The sequence below is a fragment of the Pleurodeles waltl genome, chromosome 5 (assembly GCF_031143425.1).
Source record: "Pleurodeles waltl isolate 20211129_DDA chromosome 5, aPleWal1.hap1.20221129, whole genome shotgun sequence".
NCBI lineage: Eukaryota > Metazoa > Chordata > Amphibia > Caudata > Salamandridae > Pleurodeles > Pleurodeles waltl.
The window spans coordinates 923662296-923689613 of NC_090444.1; the positions used below are offsets into that span (position 1 = coordinate 923662296).

Sequence of the window (27318 nt, forward strand, 5' to 3'; positions counted from 1 at the left end):
GCCCTGTGTAAGTGGTGGTCCCCGGGGCTAAGGGGGGGGTGCACAGCCCCCTGCAACATATTTGGTTAAAGCCCCAGGCAGGTTGCAGTCCCCAGGGCTGCAGGGGACACACAGCCCCCTGCATCATATTTGAGAAAAGCCCCAGGAGATGGCAGTCCCCAGGGCTACAGGGGGGTGGTGCAAATAATAAAAGCCCCATGGAGGTGGCAGGTCCCAGTGGTCAGGGGGAGCTGGGCATCCCCCTATCTTAGTTTTAGGGAGATGGCGGTCCCTGGGGTTGCGGGGGGGCAGCTCTGCCCCCTGCATTTCTTCTGACAATAGCCCTGGGGAGGTGGTGGCCCCCGGGGCTGTGTGGGTGCTGTGCGCCCCGCATTTCTTTTGACAATAGTTCAGTGGAGGTAATGGTCCCCTGGGCTAAGGGGGGTCAGGAGCCCCCACATTTAAAAATAACAATGCCCCCGGAATTGGCCTATCCAAAAGCTTATTAAAAAGCAAGCACAGGAGTCCACGCTTGTTTTGAAAAAAAAAAATTGTGCCAAATTTTGTGTAATTCCGCCCATTGGTTCGGGCTGTAGCCTTGTTCAAAGGTCCCATGTGAATTAACATGAGCAACACAACCTTTTTGAACTTCCTTTTTTCTCAGCCCCGGCTTGATTGATCACCCTGAAACTTTCCATGTACAACAAGAATCAAAGGGGCACTTTTTTTGGAAGCCTTTGTGAAGATTCATCAAACTTTACCAAAGGTGTAGGCAAATCAAATAAAGCTTTCAGTATAGAAACATGTATCATATATATTCATCAAAGCGCTCATTCTTGCAAATAACAAACAAGCACCAGCACACTGGTGATCATACAAGCATGGCTTTTATTGCCAGTTCATGGTGAAAATATGATTACAGGCTTTACGCATTTCGGCCGACTATGCAGCCTTTCTAAAACAAATATATATATACATATATATTCATATATATATATATACAATATAAATAAATGAGATTTTATTGTTATTGATTCTGATTATTTGTTATGAACAGATGAACCAATCATTGAAGAAGTAGACATATAAGTAATGATTTGTGATTACTAGGGAATTTTCTAAAAAATGAACTACACCAGTGTACCCCATGTAGAAGGGCTGTAAAGGATGATAATTAGGGAGACCATCACCTATTTCCAATATGCTTTTTGATTTATGAATGTTATGCTTGAGGCTTTTTTGAAATATTACCATTATTGTTCTTTACTTATTAGTTTTTTCCTTGTGGTAGGGATGGCATTGAAGCTTTTTGGGGTGTGATGTATGAGTATACATGGTATGGATGTTGAGATGAGAGATATATAATTTGTATGTCTTAGGGAGTGGGGCCTCTCCTTAATTCTATTGATAATTACTGAATGATTGTACCTATTATCAATATTGTTTAATATTAAAATGATATGCATTGTATAATAAAATAACAAAAGGTAACATCAGTGTTTGATTTGTGTTAGTCTACAGAAAAAAAATCGTTTGGGTTGAAAGAATAAATTTTGGATTCTACTGTTAGAAGGTTCTGAAGGTGGGGGGTTCTTTTTCTTCCTGCTCCTTGTGGGAACAGTCCAGCCCGAGCTGCCAGGGCAGGGCTGCCCTGGACCATAAAACAAGCAATCTAGGACCAGTTTTGGGTTATCACACCTCATCAGCCAGGCTAGCTTGAAACCAGTGGTGTAGTGAGCACGAGACCCACATCTGGGCATACCCTTCCCATTCAGGGTGAAAATACAACACAAAAGACTGCAGAAATGCCTGCAGTGTTTTGTGAAATCTGTGTTTTAGTTAGGGATAATGTGTTAGTATTCAAAATGTGTTTTATGAATCAACATCAATTATTGTAAGTTACATTTTAAATGAAAAGCGCATAGTAGGGAAATTAGAAATGTATTCTAAAATGTGATTTTTGTAGTACATTGACACTGAATAGTAGATTTAAAAAGGAATATTTAAAGAGAGAAAATAAAGTGTTATTTTATTATAACATATCTTAATAACCTTATTAACATGTGAAAATTAATCTAACATTTGTTATTAAAATATTTTTACATTAATTCTATACACCACGTTTAATAATTAATAATACATAACAAAATATGTTTTTTTTAACTTTAGGTGTGATTTTCTTGTGTGCAAAATCTTTGTAAGGAACGGCTTGCTTGTAAATTTGAGGGCAATTTTACACCCTTCTTTCTGGCTTGCGCCTCTCCTAGTCTGCAATGTATTCGCATGTAGCATCAGTTAGCTATTTTGCACACAAGTTTCTTGGTAACCAGCCTTCAGTGAAAATATGTATTGTGAAAACAAAAGCTACACATTTTAGAAACTTGATTAACCATGCAAGGTCGTTATGCCATTTTGTGAAAGGTTCAATATATCCTTTCTCTAAGAGAAACATCCCTACTTATCTTTAGCTATGCCACCTCACTTTGGTAATATCATGGTATAGACAGACCTTATATTTGGGTAACCAGTGTGGTGATCAAGTCCATTCCTTTTCCAGTAAGAAAGAGTAACAGAGCAGCCAGGCAGTCTGAAGGCAGAGGTCTACTGTTTCTAAGTGTTCTTGAATTCGTTTAACATTTATGCACATGTCCAGCCTACACAATATCCCCATGTGTATAATGGTCTTCAGATGGTAGCTTCCACAAGATGCTCTATAACCAGTACTTGAAGCTGCATCTATGGAGGCATATATTATCCTGGTGGGTAGCTGAAGGTTATTCTGGTTTTCTTGTGCCAAATCTGTGTTATGCGCTTATAGTGGGTCACCTGTACTAGTTCAACTCTAAGAAGTGGTGGATTTGTGAATATCCATTACAGTTACCCTTTCTCCACTTTCTCATTGCATAATGTGTTGGTGCCTTTTGAGGTTGCTAGTTATCTACTGACCTCAAGAAGTGCCTTTGTGATGCATAGTGTTTTTTCACTCTGTCTGTCTATAGTTTCAGAGAACATAAGCAGATAGTAAATGAGACCTTGTGTACCCTTCTAGTGAATGGACTAGGAGGCAGATGTTTAGTTGTTGAGGATGGCCGTCTTAGAAGAGGAAAATTGCTGCCTCTGGTGGGGATCCTAGTTTTGTCCAATGTCTTTCAGCTCGTATCAAGAAGAGCCCCTTTTAATTGGACATTCATTGCAGCCACGAGGATCTGTCAGGCTATTTCACCATTTGCATACAATGATGGTACTTCACACTCATGCACTTCTGTTGGGTGGTCTAGAGGGCTTACTGTTCTTTCGCAAGAGTTCACAATCGCTGTTGCCATTGCACTATTCATTTTTCTGCATCATCAACTCTTGTGTGAGCAGGTGGAATAGGGGTAATGCTCTTTATGATCATTGCAGATATATGGGCTCATGGTGTTATGACTTCAGCTGAAGAAAATTGATCAATATCACTACACAAATGAGGGAACCAGTCCAGAAGTGTTCCCCACTTAGGCTCCACACCGGTCCATTACATCAGGTTCTTTCAGTAGATTATTTCTCTTTTTAGTTAACCTGTTGTCTCATGCATCTTAAGTGTGCTCTTCTCAACGTATGATGAGCTCCTTACTGAACAGAAAATGTTGAATACAAGTGATGTTGTTCATGAAGTGGGGGAGGGACAAGAAATTGCCAAAGGATTCTGATCATTTTGCCTTTAGATTAAATATTTTGGACAGCCCCAAACCCTAGCAAATCTCCATGCTGGTATGTTATGCTCCTGGTAGTGGAGTTTGATTTAGCAGAGGCAATCCAGAGAAGTACTTTATGCTTTTGACTCCTAGGGTTTATGGTGGAGGTAATTGTTGCATTTTGTGTGACAGCCCTTCTATTTGAACTACATTAGAGAAATGATCCTGTTGAAGCCTTCCTTGAATTTCTGTAAATGAGATGTACAGCACTGCCACATATTAACTCGACTACCTGTAAGGACACCTATGTTTTTAAAAGGCGCACAATTTTGCACTATGCTACAAAAGAGGTGTATATGTTTCCCTTAGTACCAGCAATTCCACAACAGGAATGTTCCTAGTAGATTGTTTGCAGGGTGTGTCTGTGTTTAGGAAAAGGGAGATAGGTTAATTCAGAGTTTAATGCAGTTATGAAACTGCACTGTTGGTAGGCTTCCTGGTGGGTGTTGGGAACATGCCTAGGAATAATGTCTGAACAATATAGCAAGAATGAAAAAACTCTGATTTTTCATGACATTCTTCCAGCATGACTTGTTTGACTGACAGGCATGAGGAAATACTTTCACAAACCCACCCACCCCCTGTACTGCAGTTCCTTTGTGTGCAGTTCTGTCCCGTGATGTAATAACATCCATGTCGTCATGCTCTACCATGCATCATAGTCCAATAAGTTGGGGTTAAGGCAGGAAGTGAAATTAAAGGTGGAGTGGAAAACCATTTTGGTGCCTGTAATATACTTTCTATGTTGTAATTAGGGTAGTGCTATCACTGCTGTACCTGGTTAAAGCATTAACTAAGGAATCATCTTTCTAGGTGGCCACAGATGATGGCTTTTGTGGGTGGAGGATTTCATGATATCATTTGCCAAAAAAGTATAATAACAATTCCAGAGAGAGTGCTTGTTGCAGGTCAGCCTTCTTCAGCTACTTCCTTTCATGTGTCTTCAAGATTTTCCATTGCATGGATGGTCAGTCCATTACAGCTGCTGTAGAGTTTTGATGATGGTCACATTGCCATATTTGTGCTCATAGTAAGTCTTGGTGTTTGGGGCATCAATTCATTTTTTTAGGGTGTCAACGTGACAGATAGCTTGTAATTGAGTCCCAGAGTGTGTTCTTTGATGTATTTATTCTGTTGACATAACATTTTGATATTTATTTATAGTTTTTTTGTGGAAAATGTGTGTGGTTTGGCTGTCTTTGCATTTTTTGAAGACACGGTGCTTTTTACCAATCACCCATACACATGCATTTACTTCTATCTGCCATGATAACTGTGACTGTGAGAAATTGGGTTGTGTGTTGAGGGAGGTGTGAGCCCTCCTCAAACAACAGCCACAATCCCTGTCAGGGTGAATCACAAAAGTCGTTAAATTAACCTATGCTTAACCCTCTGGTAGGTTGGCACGAAATAATTCAGGCTTAACTTTGAGGCAATGTATTAGGTATTTATGCAGTAAACAAACAGTAATAAAGTAAAACACAACACAAGAAAAAAATCCAAATCAATTTAGAAACAAAGCAGTCAGGCTTAACTTAAAGGCAATGTGTACATTATTTATGCTGCAAATAAACAGCAATAAAGCAAACATACAACACATGAAAAATCTCACACCAATTTAGAAAGAAGAGTAAAATGTATTAAATTATATGACACAAAAATGACAAAATCCAATTGGTAGGACCAGAGATATGCATTTCAAATATTTAAGGTTAGTATAGCACCTGAAAGCACAAAGTGTCACTCGCGATTCATCTGGTTATGCTAGACTGGGTGAAATTCACAAGTTCAGGTGCACCATGAGGGAGCGTGGGCCAGACACAGGGACCTGGATAGTCCTGCTGAAAAGGTTGCCTTCTAAAGTCCAGCACAAAGAGTTCCATTTGTGGTAGATTGGACTGTGAAGTGCAGGGAGAGAGCTGCAGATGGTTGTTGCTGTAACACGAAGAGCAGGCCAGATTTCATGGACAATCATTACTGTAGTGTGAAGATCCTACTGGGTATGATGGACAGTCATTGCTGGAGATTCACATTGGCTGTCACCATTGGCTGTCGATGAAGTGCAGATCTCATGTTGGCGGTTGTTGCTACAGCACAAAGAGTCTGACTCACCAGAGCTTTGCATTGCCGATCAGCGCAGGTAGCAAGATCTTGGAGTGAATGGGTCTGTTTGCGGTAGTGAAAAGTCCAAAACTTCAGGATTCCTCCTTTTTGAGTCAGAGTACTGCCCCTTGATATCAGCCAAGAGTCCAGAACCTGGAGACGTACCTCCTGTGGGTTAGGGGCTCACTCTTGAGGAGGCCAGCAGGACTCAGGCAGGTCCAGGCAGCAGGTCATCTGGGCAGATGCAGGGAGTCCTTTGGGGCTTGTTATGTCCCTGTAGCTTAGAACAGGGGGGTCAGTCAGAAGACTCTCGGAGTCACTCAGCATGAGATGAAGGGAGCAAGTCTAGTCATCCTTCTCAGTAACCAGGGCAGGCCTCAACCAGCAAAGCAGCAGGATGTCCTTCTTCTGTAGTAGCCACAGGTCCAGGAGTGGATCTAAAGATCCCCTTTTTATACTGGATGCCCACTTGAAGTGGGAGATGCTTCTATAGTTTTTTTCCCCTACAGGGGTGTCTGTAATTTCCTGACTCCCTGCCCTGGTCCCAGTCTTTCTAGGGACAGAAGAGGCTAGTGTGAAGTCACTTTTTGTGTGCGGAGGCAGCCCAAATGAAGTGCAAGTGGAATAGGTGACAACTTCGCCCACTCCATTCATCCTGCCAACACTACTCCCTCTTTTGTGATATTGTCTGGGAGGAATATACAAAGGCCAACTGTCATGTGACCGAGAAAACAGGTGGCAGGCACCAAATGGTTAGGGCAAGAAAGTGCCAACTTTCTAAAAGTGGCATTATCAGAACTGTGACTTAAAATCCGACTTTGGTTTTATGGGAGGGGCAGGCCTTGAAGTAGCAGAAACCAAATTTAGGAGTTTTTCACCACTAGGACAAGTAAAACATAAAAGTAAATGCTCAACTTTTTAAATACAATGCACCCTGCCTTAAAGGCTGGCAGTTTAAACTCTACCCTAGGGGTGATTTATATTTATTAAAAAGCTAGTTTAGTACTGGTAACAGGTTTATTTATTGACGGGCCGAAATGGCAGATTAAAACTTCGCACACAGGCTTCAATAGCATGCCTTGGACATGTTTTAAAGCACTAAATAAGTGGATCGTCAGACAAGACGGAGGTCCTCATTCTCGGACCCACCCCATCAGCCTGGGACGACTCTTGGTGGCCCACGTCACTAGGCACAGCCCCGGTACCCACGGACCCCGCACATAACCTGGGGGTCATCCTCGACTCCACTCTCTCCATGACCAGGCAAGTCAATGCCGTCTCCGCGTCCTGCTTCAACACCCTCCGTATGCTCCGCAGGATCTTCAAATGGATCCCCCTCGACACGAGAAAAACCGTTACCCAGGCCCTCATCACCAACAGACTCGACTACGGGAACGCCCTCTACTCAGGAACTACAAACAAGCTCCTGAGACGACTCCAACGCATCCAGAGCGCCTCGGCCGACTCATCCTCGATGTCCTCCGCCGCAGCCACATCACACTCCACCTGAGAGGCCTGCACTGGCTCCCCGTCAACAAAAGGATCACCTTCAAGCTCCTGATCCACGCACACAAAGCACTGCACAACACCGGACCCACCTACCTCAACAACCGACTCAGCTTCCACACCCCCACCCGAAGCCTCCGCTCAGCCAACCTTGCCCTCGCCACAGTCCTCCGCATCCGAAAAACCACCGCTAGCGGCAGATCCTTCTCCTACCTCGCCGCCAAGACCTGGAACACTCCCCCCACCATCCTACGACAGACCCAGGGCCTGCTGGCCTTCAGAAGACTCCTCAAAACCTGGCTCTTCGACCAGTAGCACCCCCCCCTCCCCAGCGCCTTGAGACCCTCGCAGGTATGTAGCGCGCTTTACAAATGCAGCGATTGATTGATTGATTGATTGATGGTACAATCAGTGCTGCAAGACCACTGGCAGTGTTTAATTTACTGGCCCTGAGAGCCTGTAGTACCACTTTACTAGGGACCTGCAATTAAATTAAATATTCCAATTGGGTGTAAGCCAATGTCACCATGTTTGAAGATCACTGGCACTTTAGCATTGGTTAACATTTTTAACGTGACATAGTCTTATTGCCAACAAAAATTATTTCAGCAAAACAGGAGTGAAAGCAAAACGTTCATGGGAAGACCAGCTTAGGACTGACAGGTCGAACAGTGATATTTGGATTGCTCACAAAGTACAGGTGTATGTGCATACAAGCTTTCTAAAAGATGCAATGAAAATACTGAACCTCTGTTGAAAGTGCTGACTTTTAAGTTCCCCACTTACTATTCAACATTTATCTCATGTCTCCTTTTCATGGCAGTGAGAGTGCAATTTAATTCTTTTGAATCACTCTTTTCTGCAAATGGCTCCTGCGCTCACCTTTTCCATAATTATTACCATAGAAGTTGTTTCATTAAATGCTTTTTCTAGGCCAACTGGATACAAAACGCACAAAGGGTCTGAATTAGATTTCGGCGGTTGGGTTACTCTGTCACAACGGTGACGGATATCCCGTCCACTGAAAAATAAATCCCGTAGTAAATAATGGCACTTTTATTTTGGTGGAAGGATGTCTGTGCGGAGTAACCCGACCGCTGAAACCTAAATCAGACCCAAAGTCTCCTATCAATTACTAAACACGTTCTGTACCAAAACCGCAGACCTATTAGCATTCACAGTGATTATTCCGTTGTTACTAATTAGAACAGTGAACTTAAAACCAAAGAAAAGAAAGTGCAAGATACATAATTCTGTACAAAAATTCAACTTCTATTAGGATGGTGGACAGCAGAAACTAGTAGCATTGTGCCAGGGGGCCCTCTGCTTCCTCAATGTGCTAGGAGCATTATGCTGCTTGCTGCTTGCCATTAGCTGCAAACTGTATTTGAAGAGCAAAGTGGAACATTACTTTCAAGAACTTCCCTTAAGTTGTCCCGCATGGAAATGCATACGTTGATTAAATGCACAGTTCATGCTCCTGTTCACCCCTATACCCCTACAAGAAATACCAAACCATACTTCATTCAGCAAGTTCTCACGCGTTTACTGTTAACATAAGCAGTTTCTCGTGCTTTGCGCAATCCACTCTAATATTATACAGAAACTCTCAAAGCACTTATGTTAGGAACGAAATAACTCTTTAAAGTATAGGATGGGGCCTTAGTTCAGTGGCTCAAGCTGTAAAATATATGGTATTAAACCACTAAAAGCAATTGTATTGAACTGAACAACTCTTGGAATTAACAGCTTGCCAGAACATAAAAGAAGTCGTGTTCTGAGAGGGGAAAGTCAGCTTTCTGTTATTTAGCTTTTATTGGAGATTCTGAAAATTAGACTCAGACTTCATCCTTGTCTAATGACCTTTCAATGAGGCAGTGCACTTTTGATTAGAAATAGCCTTTGTAACTGGAATCAAATCTTCCTGTAAATTACTTTAAATAGAAAAGTAAAACCCTGCAGCACTCAGCCTAATCAAACTTGCCAGAAACTGGGTGCCAGATTTACAAACATTTCACACAGCTCAGTGCTATGAAGTTACTGTGGCATTGCATGAAAGGAGAGAGCAGAACCGCACCAAGAAATGGCACAGTTGTACTTGCTCCCTGTGCTGGCTCACTTCAAGCTGCCTAGAACCGATGCAGGCATATTTGCACCATAATGTAAGGGTGCCTGCATTATGGTCAGGATAGTTTTTGTGTAAGAAGGGTTACCTCCACACAAAAACTGTCCCTGGATATTTTTTCCTCTTTGTATGTATGCTACTGATATGTTTCCTTGTTACGTCAGCCTCAGGCATGTGCCCCATTTTGGCACAACTCCATGTCTATAACACTCTGTAAATATGGGTTTGCATCACAATTCATGGGTGGATTTACACCCATGCAACAAACATGGACTGTCTCCCTAATGCAAAGTAGTGTAAGACAGAATGATGTGCTGTGTTGCATCACTTTTTGATTTTGCAAAGAAACACAAATCATAGTTTCTGTTGCTTTCTAAATACCACAATGGATTTTACGTTGGGTCTGTGTCAAAAAAGTGACACAAACCCAATGCAAAGTCTTTGTAAATCTGGGCCGTGATACTTTAGAAAGCTCCTGTTTGCTATCAAATGCTCCCAATACATACATCACTTCTTGGACAGTAGATTTTGCTGTCGAACCTATGGAGAAATTCACATGCTGGAGAGAAGAAACAAAATAATTTAATCCTGAAACAAAGTGCATTCTTTGAACTTCGTAGTACTTTGTTAAAATGCCCATGCCACTCTTGCATATGACCTCCCAATAGTAGCTGCTCAGAACTGTATCTTGAAAAATGATATACTGGCAGTAGTATTATATCACTGTGTGATGCATCTATACTGTATATGATATCATACAGAGGAAATGTTGTATTGTGATGCAATTAGAGTGGCCACTTCGCTCTTTGCCTCATATATACATACCCACACAAACACACTGACACACACAGACATATTCTGCAACTAAACTAAAGAAGGCAGAAAGTTAGAACTTTACTTGAAAAAGTGTTGCATTTTGTTAAATGGTGTCAATATATTACATATTTTTTGTGACGCTAGCATTTAAAAAGGTTCTCAGGGTGGGCATGAAGGGGTTAGCCACTAGAAAAAGGCAGTGATATATAGGCTTTTGGTGTCTAGATATTCTCTAATTGGCCAATATAAAGAGGATTGGTCAATTCAGTGATATCTACACCGCTGGTGAACAGATATGCTCTGATTGGCCTATATAAAAGGGATTGGTCAGTTCTGATTGACCGCCCACAGATTGAATAATATGTTGTGGCAGCCATTACAGGACTCGGGGTTGTGGTCTGCCTAAAGCCTGTACAGGCTAATTTACATTAGTCTCTTGCTACTGCCCTCTGAATGCTCAAACCCTGAATTAGGTGTGCAAATTGCAAGTAAAGCAAAGACCAAGTCTAGATATGGTGAAGCGCTTCTCTTCCTCTGGTGGATGACCATTTGGACAGTGCACAGGAAGGTATGTGAATTCAAAGGGGGCTCACCTGTCACAAGCAGATGTCAGATGACACCTGGACAGGCCCCTTCCTTTTTTCTCCCAGTCCGGCAGGCTCGAAAGCCATTGGGAAGGGAGCTGCTCCAAGAAATTATTTGAAGTGACCACAGAGGAGGGGTTGCTTATTTCCATAGCCACGCCTCTTGGGTGGGCACACAAGCTCTGCACAAGGGAAGAAATGTTTCACCATCTTGGATGTAGGCAGAGAGGGGAACTGTGGGATTGTTTGCAGTAGGGAGCACAGAGAATGCCTCAAAAGTAGGTAGGGTGGAGTAGGGTAACCCCAGGAACATTTACACCATTGGTTAGGGATGAGCCAGTAGTCACACTCACAACTAGTCAGTGCCAGGAATAATTGTTGTATCCCTACTACCCTCCTTGGAACACTTCTGGATCTGATAAAGATCAGAAGAGGACTAAACCTGCTGTCTGTGACCTGAGAAGAGTCTTGAAGGACTGGACCTGCTCTCTCTTGTACCAAGGGCAAAGACATTGACTCCAAGTGTTATATGACAGATCCTGTTCAAGCTACAGAGACACAGACATCTGTATGAGGCATTTCCTGCAAATGCAAAGCTGACCAGGTCCATTTGGACCTGCCCTGTACCCTGCTGTTGGCCACTGCTTGAGTAAGTCCTGACTCAAGTGCTGTTCCTGAGATACTGGAACCTTTGGCTGTTTTGTGGCTGGACTTTTCCTGCCACTCCTGAATACCTGGTGCTTAGAAACTTTTTGGCTCCAAAGAAAGACCAGGACAAACCTGTCAAACTGATCAGACTGGGATACATTGTTGCTGTGGTAGAGATTCATGTTTCTCCCTCTGTGAGCTTCTCCACGGTAGCAAATTCATTTTAGCAGGACCTCATGGCGAAGGTATCCAGTCTTGTGAGCCCTCTTCAGCTACAGACTCCTGCTTTATCCTGCTGAAGGCATCCAAGTCCAGGAAAGTGACTAAGGCCCTGATTTATACTTTTTGGTGCAAAACTGCACTAACGCAGTTTTGTACCAAAAAGTTTAGCACCGGCTTGCACCATTTGCACCAGCTCCCCATGCCCAGGGGAGTCACGCCAGTGGCCAGCCCAGGGGACTAGGGTCCCCTGGGCATGGCCATTGCACCCTGTCCTATGTAGGGGGCCCACTTCAGGGCCCCCAATGGCACTTTAAAAAAAAATACTTACCTGTACTTACTTATACTTACCTGGGATGGGGTCCCCCATCCTACGCTGTCCCACCTGGGGCATGGGGATGGCACCTGTGGGCTTATTCTATGGTGTTCCACCGTGGTAATAGGCCCACAGGTCCCCTAACACCGGCCCTGACCAAGGCGTTAAATAATGGTGCAAAGCTGCCCTTCCCCATACGTGATTGTAGCACAGGGGATAAATATGACACAAAGGCCATAGAGTCATTTTCTGCATGGGAACACCTACTTTGCTTCTCATTGACGCAAAGTAGGTGTCCACATCCAAAAAATGACTTTAACTCCATAAATGTGGCACTAGACGTGTCTAGCGCCAAAGTATAAATATGGAGTTAGTTTTGCACCGAATTTGCGTTAAAAAAAATATACAAATTTGGCGCAAAACAAGTATAAATATGCCCCTTAGTGGGAAAGAGGAAGTCTTGATCAGGTAAAGATGCCAAAAGTATCCAGATGCAAAGGACATTCCTTGGGCATGACCACAATTTTCCTGCCAAGACTTTTCCCACCCAAAACCAATACCTTTACCCCGAACTCGTCGACGGCTGTCTGGCCTCATGGATCCCTCCTCAACCACAGCTTGCTGCTGTGCCCAGCTGAAGATTTTGGACTTCCATTTTTAAGACCAAGGGCCGGATTTAGATTTCAGTGGATGGAGTATTCTGTCACAAACGTGACGGATATACTGTCTGCCGTATTATGATTTCCATAGTATACTGTATAATGGGATTGTAATACGGTAGGCAGGGTATTCGGCACGTTTGTGATGGAGTAGTCCCCTCTGGCAAGATCTAAATCAGTCCTTAATTTCCAAGGAAAAAACTTCCAACCAAATCAAACCTGGCTTGCATATTTCACCCATCCTGGGCTACTGCAGGCAGTTGACCGCGGTTGGTGATTAATGCTTTTTGGTGCTATTTTTTTTTTTAACTTTGAATTTCTGGTTCCCTGCGTTAGATTTTTGTCATTTAATTTATTAAAAGTTACTCTATTTTTTTTCATTGGTTTGGGATCCATATTTTGTTGCACAGTGATTTTACTACTAATTTGCTACTGCATAGATATTTTGCCTCTAAGTTAAGCCTATCTGCTCTGTGCCATAGCTACCATGGGGATAAGCTCAGGTAAATGTATTTTAGTGGTTCACCCTGACAAGGATTGTGTTAATTATTTTGGGTGGGTCATCATCACCTCCTTTAAGTAATGATTCAATTTTTTACAAGCAGCTTGCAAGCTGATTCCTCAGTGTTCAAAAGCAGATTCACCAGAATGTTCAAATGAACCACTAGAGAACTAACATTTGGTATTTCTAACAAAAGTGTGTCAGACATCAAGGCCATCTTGATGGAATCAAAGTGTTGAAACTGAAAGCATGTTTGCAGCTGATACTGCAGCAAATGAACAAAATGAGTGGTTTATTTTTGTCATAGAAATTATCGTTAGAGCTATAGAAGTCTAAAATGAAGACACTTGCTACAAATTCTCAAATAACTTCTTCCTTAATGTCAGAAATCGTATAGTATACTGAGTAAAATATGTACTTTCAGCACTAGCAGCAGCCTGTCAGTTGATTCTCCACTGTTCTACTGTAGCTTCACCACAGTTCTCCAGTAAGCAAATAGAGAACTAATATTCTGCAATTATGACAAACGTGTGTCAGACCTGAAACCATCTTGATTGAATCAAAGCTGTAAAAATGAAAGTGCTTCCTATAAAGGATAATGTAGTAAGGGGGGGGGAGGGGGGGATTTTTCTCTTGGAAATTATGGTTAGTGCTTCAGAAAGCTAAAATTAGGACACACTTTCCATTAGTTCTAAAGTAGCTTTGTCACCCATGTCTATGAAACATTCTGACATGCAAAGTGAAACATTTACTTTCAACACCAGGAAGCAATCTGTCAAGTTATGTCCCTAATGATCAACTGCAGTTTCACCAGAGAGTTCTAATAAACAACCAAATTCCTAACATGTTTAATTCAAGAGAAGAGTGAGGCATTCCTGGATGCCATTTCGTTGTAATAGGAGCTGCTGAATTTAAAGCCTATTCTGAGGATCAGGATGAAGTAAATAAACAGCCAGATATTAATGCAGATATGAAAACAACAGTGGGTTAAAACTGTGAGAGGGGTTACAGGGTTTAGGTGATTTGAGGTGTAATGTATTTTTAAAGGGGCTAAAAATAGTGTAAAAGAGAGACGTCTGCATAAGTACAGCATCCCATTTCCACCTCTGCTTTCTCACCCTACTCGTCCTTTTATTCACTTAATAGCTCCTAAACTTTCAACTAGTAAGAACTTTGATAGACAAACTTTGTGCTCAGACGGGGTTAGCTTCCCACACAGGGTTAACTGCAGGGCCTGTCCTTGAGACCAAGTTCTGCAGGCAACTCTTGTTAATCATTTAGTGCTCAGTGGTGATTGGACATTCACATAGGAGCGCCCTCAGAGGATTGGCTGCAGGCCCAGACCCCAATGAGCACAGTCAGAAGCCTTGTGAAAAAGGGATTGGATGCTTGTAGAGTCTCAGGCGTTTGGCCAATTTAGAATATGAATTAACAACCCACAAATTTCACTGAAAAAAACAAAGGTTAAATTGACGTCAGCTAGGTAGGTTATGAAATGAGACAACTAACACTTGAAAACCCCCAAAAAACCTGAGATACGCCAGTTACAGTTTAGTCAATTAACTATAACTTGCGCTCCCATCAGGCACTGCTTACGAACACACATAGGGGCACAGGTTATAGTTAATTTCAGCATGTGGTTATTTGTGAAAAACTCTAGTACATGATGAAATAGGTACAATAAGCACCTCCTTTCTCATGTTATTTCACATTTTCTCACTCATAAAAATGGAATCAAAAGTATTTATTCCACCCTATGAATACCTCATCTTAGGGAATTGATATTTATCTGGTGTAGTAAGTATTCAGATTCAGAAAAAGAGTAAATGATAAGGAAGTAAAAAAACATAAGACAGGTAGAGCATTGAGCATACACAAATGAGAAGACACTCTAAACCCTCTAATAGGAAACATACCAACACTGTTAGATTAATCACAACATATGGTGCTAATATTGAAAGGGTTAGCTATACCATACAGAGACACTTGAGTTTAATTCAAAGCGATTCCAGGGTGACAAATTGAGTTACTAAGAAACGCATTTCACGTTTAGAAGAGGTGCTAAATTATGGAATATTTTGAGCCCCAGCTTTTCCCGAACTAAAGAAAATATAAATTGGCTTTCACATGGTCGACAAAGCCTTTTATAAATGTGGTGATTGCAGTGTGTGACGATTTGCAGATGAAAAGAAGCCTGAATATAAATACAACACATCAATGACCTATAAGACCCAAACAACATGTGCAACGAAATATGTGGTCTATACAATTGTTTGCATATGTGGGATGATATCTATCAGACCACTCAAGGATCGCATTTTGGAAAATCTCAAGGTTAATAAAGTAAGTAATAAGAGTTATATGTCAGCCTTACATTGTATTGCTCTTCAAAACAATTCTCTGGAGGTGATAAAATTTCATGGCATACAATATATCCCTCCGGACCCTAGGAAGAGAAAAGGAGAGCTCAGCCTTCGTAGAGCAAAATCACAGTGGATCCCTAAACTCAAAGCAGTTGAGAGAGGTATCAACATTGATCAGTATTTGCAATATTTCTTGAATGAATGAATAAGGATCACTGGAAATGACTAGGTTTGAGATCTCTGCACAATTTGAATGTCTTTTCACATACTATGTAAATGGGGGTGTTGGAATTCAGCACTGTAAAACTAGGAAACTGAGAATAATTAAAAAAGCAGTGTAAACCACGAAAATGGGAATGTTATAAAGTAATATTGTAAGCAATGGGAATTGAGAACAATGTGAACGAGAATGCTGGAAACCATTAGTGTAATTAATGGAAGTTGGGAGGTATGACTTGAAACAGGTTAATAATAGGTTAATAGCACATGGTTAATAACACATGTTCTAACTTATTAAAGAATGGTGACGATTACACTAGAGTTATTCTGATACTCACTATTGACACATGGTGACATACATTGGTAGTGTTTTACACCCTACTTTTCTCTTAACCATACCTTTACTTCACTTACCTAACTGGCAATACATATTGTACTGCAGATGATCTAACAGTAGGGCTGGGCCTAACGTAGGAGACCCCTCCCTACTGGGCAGGAACACATGTTGTTGTGATTGATGTAATGTATCAGGAGTTTGTTTCAGTAATGTGGCGCTCAGGAAATTGAGCCTGAGAATACTGTATGGCTACTTGGCTGTAAAGACATAGTTGTGCCATTATGACTAGCACTCAGGTTATGTGGTACTCTATTGTGGTGGCACTCATTTCAGTATGAGAATGAGACTCCACTTTAACATAGAAGCGCTATGTGCACCATTGATTGGTGTGATTTGTGTCTATTAATGGAGAAAAAGGGTTGTGATGATTGCATCTGAGTTAGACGCGGAACACTCATGTTGTTACAATAATTGTGATATATGAGGAAGTTGTTGCAGACATATGGGTTGTTTAACTGCACAGACTCAGTCACACCACAATTGAGTAATGCCTTATTGGAATGTCATCTGTTACAGGGTGACAACGTGACTCCACGTTGAAATGGTGGCATTATGTGCACCAGGGTCTGGTGTGGTTTGTGCCTATGAATGGACAAATAAGGTAATTTAAAGATGCCGCTTAGGTAAGATAACATTACACTCGGTAGATTTTGGCACCTCCATAATGATAGATTAGATAAGTGCTGTGGATGCATTTTCTGTGTGTGGTTTGGTATATTCCTAATCAAGGATGGAGCTTACTCTCCTTTTGTTGTACAGTGGAATGTGGAGGCTCACACTATAGCTGAGTATACTGTGCTAATTGAATAAGATTAAGTGACTGGCGAGTTTGAAACTAATTGGATTCTAACAAGAGACAGTAAAGTTTTACTGATATCTTTCCTGAACAGGTATGTTCACTGTTTAGTTATACTTGTTTCATAAGATTATTTAATGATTTACTTGTTTACGTGGATTTGTACTCTTGGTGTTCATGGTTTTTCTGTTGGGGAATGCACTCTTGATGAGAATAGTTATGAATGTACACGTTTTCTGGTAATTCACATCTGAATGATGCCAAACAATACTAAATTATATGTAAAACTTTAACAGGGTCATACAAAAATAGCTGAAATATGACTTATTCAGAATCCAAAATATCTGTAAAATGACACGAGAAAACCATGGATTCTAAAATCCATGGTAAAAAGTACCTTCTGACCAGCTGGAACACTGGTGTGCTAGCATGGTAATATTGTGCTGTACTAGTATAGGGAGATTTTTCTGGAATTACGAATAGACCCTAAAAACATATTTTGATGACTTTACAGCATACTGAAAACATTTGGGCAAGTTTGCTTTCTTGAATTTGGAAGGAAGTTTGATTCATAGGGTGGGAACTAATACTTAATCTATTTGTTTCTTTTTCATTTGATTTTGGTCTTTTAGGACAGATAACTTCAGAAATACGGATGTCATGCATTCGTGATGTGTCATTTTACAGGCATCCATTTGTTTAACACTTTTAGGGGTTTTTGCTCCCTTTAACTGTATTGATGACCTTACCCTATAAGTAAGCTAACTCTGACGTATGTATTTTAATAATGTTATGATTCCATTCTTTTATAAGTGAGTTTCACAATCTTACTTTACGAAAGTGATAGGTGAACTATCACTATAAAACCACTTGGTGTTTGTGTTTCCTAGCCTTGAGAAAATCATGGCGAAAAATTGCTGGATAAAACAGGTGTTGGCTAGTTTGTGTTGAAGAACAAGAAAAATAACAACTAGAAGGACTTCAAGTGTGACCCCTGAGTGTGCTCACAGAGAGTCTGCAGTGGGTAGTCTCATCCCTTATGTTGTGCTACCCTCGGAATCAGGGAAATAGAGTTTTATTTTTCCTAGGTGAAAAAACTAGTTTCTTTACTCTTGGTAATTTCGAGAGCAGGTTTTTACAGAACCACACATCCACTAAAGTTTGGCAGCACGAGAAGAATTAAAATATTTGGTTCTTGTTTTACACAAGCTTTGATGACTGTGACTAGGATTTTTGAGTGATCAGTTTAGGGATGGAATATGCCCGGAAGGTAACGTTCTGGATGTGTTGGCCATTCGCCATTCCTCCTGGTTCTTTGAAACTTACATCTGCTATAATTTGTCAGAGATTTTCTGGAAGAACCATCTATATCCCAAGCCAGAGGCAGCAATGGATCTGCTGTTTATGAGAGTGGTATGTTTGGTTTGGGTTTTCAAACAATAAGGTGTCTCCATAGGCTGATTACACTATTTATTTTTTATTGTAATTAGATGACAAGTGACACAGAGTTTTGGGCAGCATGGCTAAAGTTACTGGAGTCTTCAATTAGATGCATGCTGTGCAAGATATCCGAAGGGTCTTTTCAAGGGCCAAGGTAAATATTTTTCTGTGTATGTAGTTGGTTTTGCTGTGACTGTTTTAAATCCTTGCCTTTGTTTTTTTTTATTTATGTTCTCGTAAAATGCATTATTGTCAAGCCTATTGAAACAGTCTCGTTTGGTCAAGAGGCAATTCTGAGATGTTTTGCACTAGATAACATTTTATTGTTTCTAAGTACTTTGTGCTCACTTACTAACCTACATGGAGAATGTTGGGGTGATTTATAGTAAGGACACTTTACACATTTCTTTTTAACTATTGTTATTGTATTTCTTGAACAAAAACAGCAGAGGTAAAAATAACATGTCCAACTGACAATCAGTTTAGCCCTCATGCAGCTGTGTTACAGAACTGGTTTATTGTGTGTCGTAGAACACAAATATCAGAGAGGTTTTAAGGCATAGGCAAAGTAGGCAACTGCCCAGGACCCCACCTTACAAGGGGCCCACCGGAAGAGTGATCTCTCCTTCTTTGACCTCTATTTTTCTAGTTTTCTCTCTAAACCTCTCTCACTCTGCCTATCTCTACCTCTGGTGTTGTCTCTAACACGTGTCATTTTACAGATATTTTGGATATTTCGGCTATTTTTGTATGAGTCTGTTAAAGTTTAACTTATAATTTATCATTGTTTGGCATCATACGGGTTTGAGTTAGCAGCAAATGGGTAATAAACTACTACATTTATTCTATATAAAGGGGCTCCAAAATATGTCTTGCCCAGGGCCTCCCAAAGCCTTAAGATGACACTGACAAATGTGTATCTGATTTGGTTTCTAGTCTATTGAAACAGAGTAAACTTGAAAGAAGGGCGAAACGCAGAGTGTACAAGAAAAAACATGCACAGAATGTTTATTCAGATTTCCAGAATTTATATCTACATTTCTGCTCGTGATAATTACACAGGTTTAGCTCATTGTTTTTCTGGCTCTGCTACAACTGATTCGTTTTGTATTTGGCTTGAAGAGCTTGCGGAGGGGTGTCTATCATTTATGACTGGAATGCCTCCAGACAATGGAGCCCCCTCTTTGAGTGAGACAGCACTGAAAGAGATTCTTTGCATAAAGAATTACAGAAGTGTCTGTACAGTCCCATTTATAATTTAAATATAAACTAGGTGCTCAATCCGTTCAAATGGATTACGTGCTAAATAAACTATACATGATTTCGCCATTCTTGGGTACAGAAAAAGGGTCACTGGGAGTTTAGCCAGACAGGAGATCTGTTGTAAGTTGGAAGGGCTGCTGCAGTGCTAGGCCCAAGGTTCCGCCTCCCATATGGAGCAGGAGAACCACCAGTCAAACAAAGGCCGCTTTTCACGAAGTCAAAGTCTTCTCACGCTTTAGAAGGCCTGCCCTATTTTAGGGCACTACTCCCAATGCACATGTCCCCTGCTCATTCCCAGGATGGGAAAAAATGCAAGGGCTCCCCTGAGCTAGGAGAGTCTCCCTCTGTCTCAGGACCATAGGTTTTATTTCTTTTTTTAACCATTACAGTGGCCCATTTAGCCATTCAGTAGTGATGAAAATGCATCAGCAAATGGAGTTTTATCACAGAGATCACCCCAGAGAGTTGGGGTTTCTGGATATGGCAGGCAGGCCTCCAAAGGAGAAATGAAAGCAGGTGCCTTTGCTGACCTTGTGGGCCACCAAGATATTTTGAATGATTCAGAATAGTTGCAGCTCAGCGCTACGGTAATGGGTGTGGCACACTCTTACTTCTGAACAGAGGCACTTATGAGCTATGTTGCTTAGAATTTGCTGTCACTTCTTTTCAGTCCTGGACTCATGGAAAGCATCGAGTTCTCTGTGATATTTGCAAGAGATATTTATGCTCTAGTCTGCAACACTGAGTGACTTTTTCAGATAGTAAAAGTAAGGCTCAACCACATTTTTAAGATAGCAATCTAGCAAACTCCTTCAGCGCTTCTTAGTAGTGTCTTTCTGTGATGGGTTATTATACTAGGTGCACAGTTAAATATTTATTTCATCTTTGCCACCCATGCTATCTATGTTGGCATTTATTACTTTATGACACACATATGATACCAAAAACATAATCGTTCTAGGAGTAAATAAATAGTAATACACCTCATTTATGACCTCTACATAATAATATCACTGTGTTCTGCCTCGAGTGTCACCACGTCTACCTACACCTTATGCTGAACATGACACCTTCTCCTTTTCTTCTGTAGTTGAAGAATGACAGCATGACCCTTCCCCCGCTTAACGTGCATGAAAATGATTTGTGTGATATACTGATTGGTTTGTGACAAAGCGATGAATTAAGTTGAACCCAATAATGAAGAGCTGTCATTTGGTTGTAAAAATACTACGATATAATTAAGAAAGACCCCTTTGGCTGGTGAGTATTGTTCATCTTTTCACCATTTAGTAGTTCACCCACATTTTTGAAGTCTGACTAAAATGCTGTATTTCAATTGATGTTACACGGACAGTGACTTGGCATTGAATGAAGCAAGTGTCTATTTGTTCATCCCTCTGTGCGCGATAATGGGTCCACTCACCGCCAGCACATTCGTACTTTAACATTTTTGCCTGTCCACATTATTAAGCATCTTGCCCTCATTTTCAGACCTTTTGAGTTTGCCTCATCTTGTAATCACGCCTCCCCACAGATTGTGCTGGAATTCAAGGAAATGACGTGCTCATTGCTTTTTCCTGTAGGAAGTGAGGTAAATGAATTATCCATTACCTACTTAATTTGCATTGCCTGATATCTCTAGTAAAACAATCATTAAAACTTCTTCCTCAATCTACATGTCCTCCATTAAATCCCGACTCTTTTCTCTACCTCAAAGTATTAACCTTGTTCTAGTAATTTTCAGCTTTAAAATATGATTTTACAACAGAAACAGGGTTTTGCCTTTCCAGCCTTCCAATGGCGTCCATGCTGAACAGACAGTAAAGGCTGGTCTCCCAAAATACATTCGTTATCCTCCCAACAAGATACACATTTCAGTGAGCAGAGCGCTAGGGACGCGTTGTTTGTTAAATCTCATCCAAGCTTTGCGTTCCCCTTGCCTCACCATGTGCGACACAAAGGTAACACAAAACGTTGGTAAATATGTCCCCAAGACTACAGCTGTGAAAGGACGTCACACATCTGTATCCGAATCCAGAGGGGGGGAACGAGTCAGAGTTTTATAGGGAAATTTCTCCTAATCATAGGAGAGGGACCATCAATCAACAGGGCCATAGTTAAGCAGCTGTTAGCAAAGACCGAAACAAAGCAAGTGAAACCCTACTGTCTAAGCTCCGAAGAGTAATGTATTTTTAGCAAACTGTGTCAGTATCCAGAGGTGTAATCAGTTGTACCTCTTTGTCTACGAACAGATTAAAAAAATCTTACTCCCAGCTGCATTGCTCTGCATTACATGGACAGATGCATTATTGTGCTGGACTCAGTGGGGAGATATCAAGTACATTTCATAGAAAACAGAAAAACACACTGATTGGATTCCGGAAATCCAATCAGATTTAGTTAAATCAGTATTTCAATGCATCAAAGATTAATGACAAACTGGGGCTCAATTTTCAGGCATTACCCTCGCAGGATTATGAGCATGGAAAAAATGCAAATCTTTTTTTTGTATTCGGTGCGCGTGTCAGAGAAACAGAGTGTTGTCATTGAATGAATCTCCACAGTTAGGTCAGAGGCATTGATAAGAAGGCAGGTTAACACAGTTAGGCAGCATTGTGTCTCCGATTATGGCACGCTGTGAATTGGAGGCGTGGAATTAAGACTCAAATTAATGGGTCCAAAAAGCAAAAATATGTAACAAATTAGTATTTACGGGGAGAAAGAACACACTACAACATGCAAGAGAAACATTACAATTCGTAAGATTTTTTTTCCTTTGGACATCAGACTTGCACGGCAAAACATGAATATTTTCCACCCCGAAGTATTTTCTGTTTTAAAGCTAACCTGATATAAGTTATACATAAATATAGTGCTTTAAATGGGCCGGTACTCTCCGGTACTGAGTACCGGCACTTTTTTATTTAGAGAGGGAGAGTACCGGCATATCTCAAGAAAAACGTTATACTTTTAATTGGAGAGTACCGACACTTCTCAGAAACAAGCCAGTCCCATGTCTGGAAATAGTAGGAAATTTCGTCCTGTCAGGCCCACAATTGGAATGGTCAGGACACATTACCAAAACCGATGGCATTTTCACCAAGAGGAAAAAAAAATCCCCTCGATGATATAAAAAGGGCAATAGTTCAAATACAGAGCTTTTCGTGTGTTTTTTTTTTTTTCCATCTGCAGACAACTTTTTGGAAGGATTTTCAGATTTGCTGGAAACCTGCATATTTCACAGGTTTCACATGAGGCCGAACAAGGACCTGTAGTCGGACTGGATTTTCAGCAACGACACCACCTGCGATGGGCCCCTTTTAGAAAGTTTACGACGAGGTACTTGCTTGCTTAATTTTTATGTATGTATTTATTTATTTATTGCACAAATGAAGCACTGGGTAATCATCAAACTTCATATTATTTGAAGTTTCTGCTGTCTCTAATGCAACTAATAACATGCTATAACTATTCTGCCTTCTCTACAATTTTTGTTTGCCCCATTTGGATTAGGAACAATTGTAATGTATTCAATAATACACATGTAAAGAATAATGAGGTTGTTTTCCCGATATTCCTCAAAAATAAAATTACAGGTGTGTAAACTTATTTTTTCCCATCCATCGTAAAACTTTATGAAGCATTTTAAACTTCGCATAGAGTCCTTAGTTTTAATGCTTGGCCAAATTACATGACAGTCATGTCGTTTGCAGCAATGCATGACATGTTTGGCTTGACTTAAAGCTAAAAATTGATTTGCATAAGACATTTTGAACTTTTGCAAAATAAATAAGGGTGTGCAAAATTCAAGTGAAATCTTTTTGAGTAATTACATAAAATGTTGGGAAAATAATGCAAGATGACAATCCGGCATATATTGCAATATTTTAGCATGGAATGCATTCTTGCGTCTGTTATGCACGCAAGGATGCATTCCATGCTAACGAAAATAGTAAAGAGAACTCAAGAACCGCGAACAATAGCCACTCATGTTCTGTCCATTTATTGTGTTCCATTTCAAGTGCATTTGATAATAAGCAATGCGGTGTAATTGCTTAATTTCACAAATTACGCATAACAAGTGCGACACGAAAAGTCGAAACGAAAAGGTAAACGTGTAGAGGAAAGTTCAGCTGACGTTTGCAATTTGTCATTGTACACAGAAAAATATCTGCAAAAAGAAGCTCGCAGAGAAAAGGACTGCATAGACATTCTAGGTTGATTCGGTTCAATTATAATGAAAGTTATCTTGCTATATAATGAAAGCTACGAGCCTCATTTATAGTTTAGCAATGGCAGGACATCCGTCAAAAGTGGTGGGTGTGTCATCTACCCATTGTGGAGTGTATAGGAGCCCAAAAATGTCTAAATAGGGCGGACAGGACAAGACACCATTTTCGAAGGATGTTCTACATCCGCCAAACTCCTAATAAGGCCCTGTCTCACAAGGTAGCAAAAAGATTGCACAGGCAAGGCTAAAAAGTAAGTCAAACAACTAAGTTTAAAAAAGGGGAAAGCTCAGGAAATTGCAAAATTTCACCAGTAGTGGGAACAACAAACCTTCCACCCCCCTAGTTAACAGCGTCCAGATTGCACAGGGCTTGATTTGCCACTGCCCATTGAAGACAACCACATGGGTGTTAAATCACATCTTTAAAGCTCATTCTCTGAGAAAAACATGTCAGGAAACATCCATTGCACCTCCAGGATAACCTCTGCAGTTCCTGTGCATTTCTTCTGATTGATAACAGGAGTTTGTTTCTTTTTTCGCTCAGGAACATTGCCTTCGTATTTCTTGAGAAAAAGCTTATCCACTTGCCAAATTATTTTGAAACCCTGATGCGCTAGCTCTCACCTTTTTGTGTACATTGACAATATCACTGGGAACATCTTGCAGGTGTAGCCGACTAATGGAAATACTGATAATATCTGTCTGATCAGCAAATTTTGGATTTTTCCATTTAGTGCCGTTTAGTTTCCAGCGTGGCTGTTTAAGTCTTTTAACACTACTGGGATTTGCTTATGTCTATTTGGACATCATTGTTTTCTTTGCCCTTTTCTTTGACGTAAGATTATATCAGCCAATATTTTGATGTCAAGTAACTGTAACTAGCTAGTTCTCATACCACCTGTGCCTTTAGGCGCAACTGATTTGGTTTTCTGGATAAGAGCCCTCTCAACAGGATCCGAACAGAACAACTATAACAACTCAATTTTACGCTGACTTTGAATGTGTATGTGTGTTAACATAAAACATTTAAAATCATTTTGTACTGCTCTTTTATTTATCCGTTTGCTCTGATGTTTGTTAGAGCGTTTCAGTATTTCCTTGGAGCTATTTCAGAGCGCTAGTCAGTTAGACAGAGGGCCTCCTTTACAAGAATCTGACGCATTGCCATCAATGCATCAGATTTCTTGCACTTTCCACACATCCCCTAACAATGACACGAATGTGCTGAATTTACAATAAGGAGCTCCATGGTGCATGTATTCACAGATGCGTCAGAAATTCTGATGCATCTTTTGGCGCTAAACTCATGCATTGCTAGAGTATTATCTTTAAACTGACGCAACTCCAGCAATGCGAGGAGTCTCCCATAGGAAAAAGCCTTGCATCAATTCTAAGTATGCTATGATCAGGCGCAAAATTTTAATGCAGCAAAGTCGCAGAATAACATAGTGAAATGTAAATTTCACTGCATTGGTTCGGCGTGGCTTTTCCCGTGAGAACACCTACCCTGCATACATTATACCTGGCTCAGGTATAATGTGACGCAGGGCTTCACAAACTGATGCATTGGGCCCAATGCATACGTTTGTAAATATGGAGCAGTGTAGTGCACTGCTAGCACCACCCTTGGGTCATAAAAATGATGCAGCAGTGACAATGGGCTTGTAAATGAGGCCCTGAAAGTTAAACTGATAGGCTAGCAGAAACCTCCATCTATTTGAATCCCACCAAAGAGGGGGTGAAATGCTTGTCTTGTCTGAGCAGCTAGATGGTGCAGGACGTGTCTTAATTCACTTTTTGCACAATTTAAATGTGGCTATATAAAGACAGACATTCCCCAGAATCTGGCAGCTGTGCCACCTCTGTTCTTGCTATTTTTTTTGTAAATACAGTGACAGCCACCACTGGGTTACTATAATTAGGATTGTGTGTTTCCATAGGAAATACGTTTTTTATGCTGATAATAACTTTGGTGCCGTTTGATGAATGCCAACAAAACTTTCCAATAAGTTTATCTTTTTTGCCTAGTTTGTGCATGGAATGTTTTGGGATGATCTGTCAAGCACGGACTGAAAAAAAAGGGGCCGGGGTCCTAAAATGCAACATTCCTATGAATTTTCCATAGACCTTTTTTTGAAAACAATATTGTATTGAAAAAACTGCTTTTTGGGTTTGGTGTACATATGTTCAGTAGTTTTTTGAGATATTACTCTTGAGATACTTTGAGATACTGTTGTGAAACTCTTTTGAACCCAATTTAAAAAAACAGAGCGTTCTGATTGGCCAAGGGTGTTTTTTTCACGAGGGCCAATTTGCTCCGACAGGAGACACTCTCCCATGGGAGAGAGCATTCTGATCGGCTGCTTGTAACATGAAGAAAAATGTTGCAGGCAACCATTACAGGACCCTGGGACTTTGTGCCCTGTCCTGAAGTTAATAAAAAAAAATATAAGGGGACAGGGAAGAGATACCCTGCCCTCTAGGTGTTTGGGGAGGTTCAGGGCCAAAATAACACTTAAAAAAAGCCACAATCCTACTGGATTCCAGCGGGAATGCCATTTTTATTGTTTAAAAAGGAAAGAAAATGCATGTCAGTGTTTTTATTGTAATAACATTTGACATCTGTGGGGGGGGGGGGGTCAGGGGCTGGGGTCTTAGCTGCTATATTTTTAAGTAGGGGGTATTAGTGGGCCCCCCTCCCCAAGCCAGTGAGGGTCCAAGGACCCCATCCCCTGTGGCCAAATACTAGTTTAAGGAGTGTGGGCCATGTAAACCTCCTCCCAGAGTTGAAAATGGGCATAGTCAACCCATCCCTCAGGGCTAAATAATGATGAATGTAGAGGGAGCATATGCCCCCCCTTAAGCTGCAAATGGCCCCCCAGGGTCACCATCCTCCTGGGCCAAAGTGATAAAAAGAAGAGGGGGTTATGCAGCCCCCCTCCTCGAGTCTCTGTTGGGCCTTGAGGACCCAATCCCTGGGGCCAAAAATAGAAAAGTGGGTGCGTGCACCCCCTCCCAGTGCCAATATCGGTCCTTCCGACCCCATCCCCCAGGACTCGATAATCTACAATGCCCGAGAAACCCAACACCAAGCACTGTGGTTTCCTGCTCAGGAGAGTGTGGGCATACTCTGCCCTCAGTCCTAAGTAGGGAACTCAACTTTGCTCCCCTACAGCGGGAAAAGATAAAAACACAAGCTCCTGCCAGGGAGCTGGAAAGGCAAAGTGCAGGTTCCTGCCGGCATCCTGTATGGTGCTGGCTGGAGAGCTGTTTGGGGATGCAAGGGACTGGGGAACGCTCCACCAATTCCAAACACATTGCTTTATGGTTGCCTCGGTTGGGCACTGGGGTATCCACTAGAAGCCCCAGAGGATTAGTTCCTCTAGGCTCTTAAGGGTTGGGGAGGGTGGGTGTGTGC

At 41.2% G+C, this 27318-nt stretch overlaps 1 protein-coding gene across 6 annotated transcripts in view; it reads right to left on the reverse strand.

Annotated features, from left to right (window-relative positions):
• The window catches only part of SLC8A1 (solute carrier family 8 member A1), a 1017544-nt gene that overhangs the window by 933091 nt on the left and 57135 nt on the right, over positions 1 to 27318 (reverse strand). For 4 of the 6 annotated variants that reach the window (XM_069235055.1, XM_069235053.1, XM_069235051.1 and 1 more), the window contains exon 2: positions 15566 to 15637. The exons of the other annotated variants lie outside the window; for them this stretch is intronic. In XM_069235055.1, the coding sequence (XP_069091156.1) occupies positions 15566 to 15612 (47 nt within the window). In that variant the 5' untranslated portion in view covers positions 15613 to 15637. The remainder of the gene's footprint in view (positions 1 to 15565; positions 15638 to 27318) is intronic. 6 annotated transcript variants of the gene reach the window in all.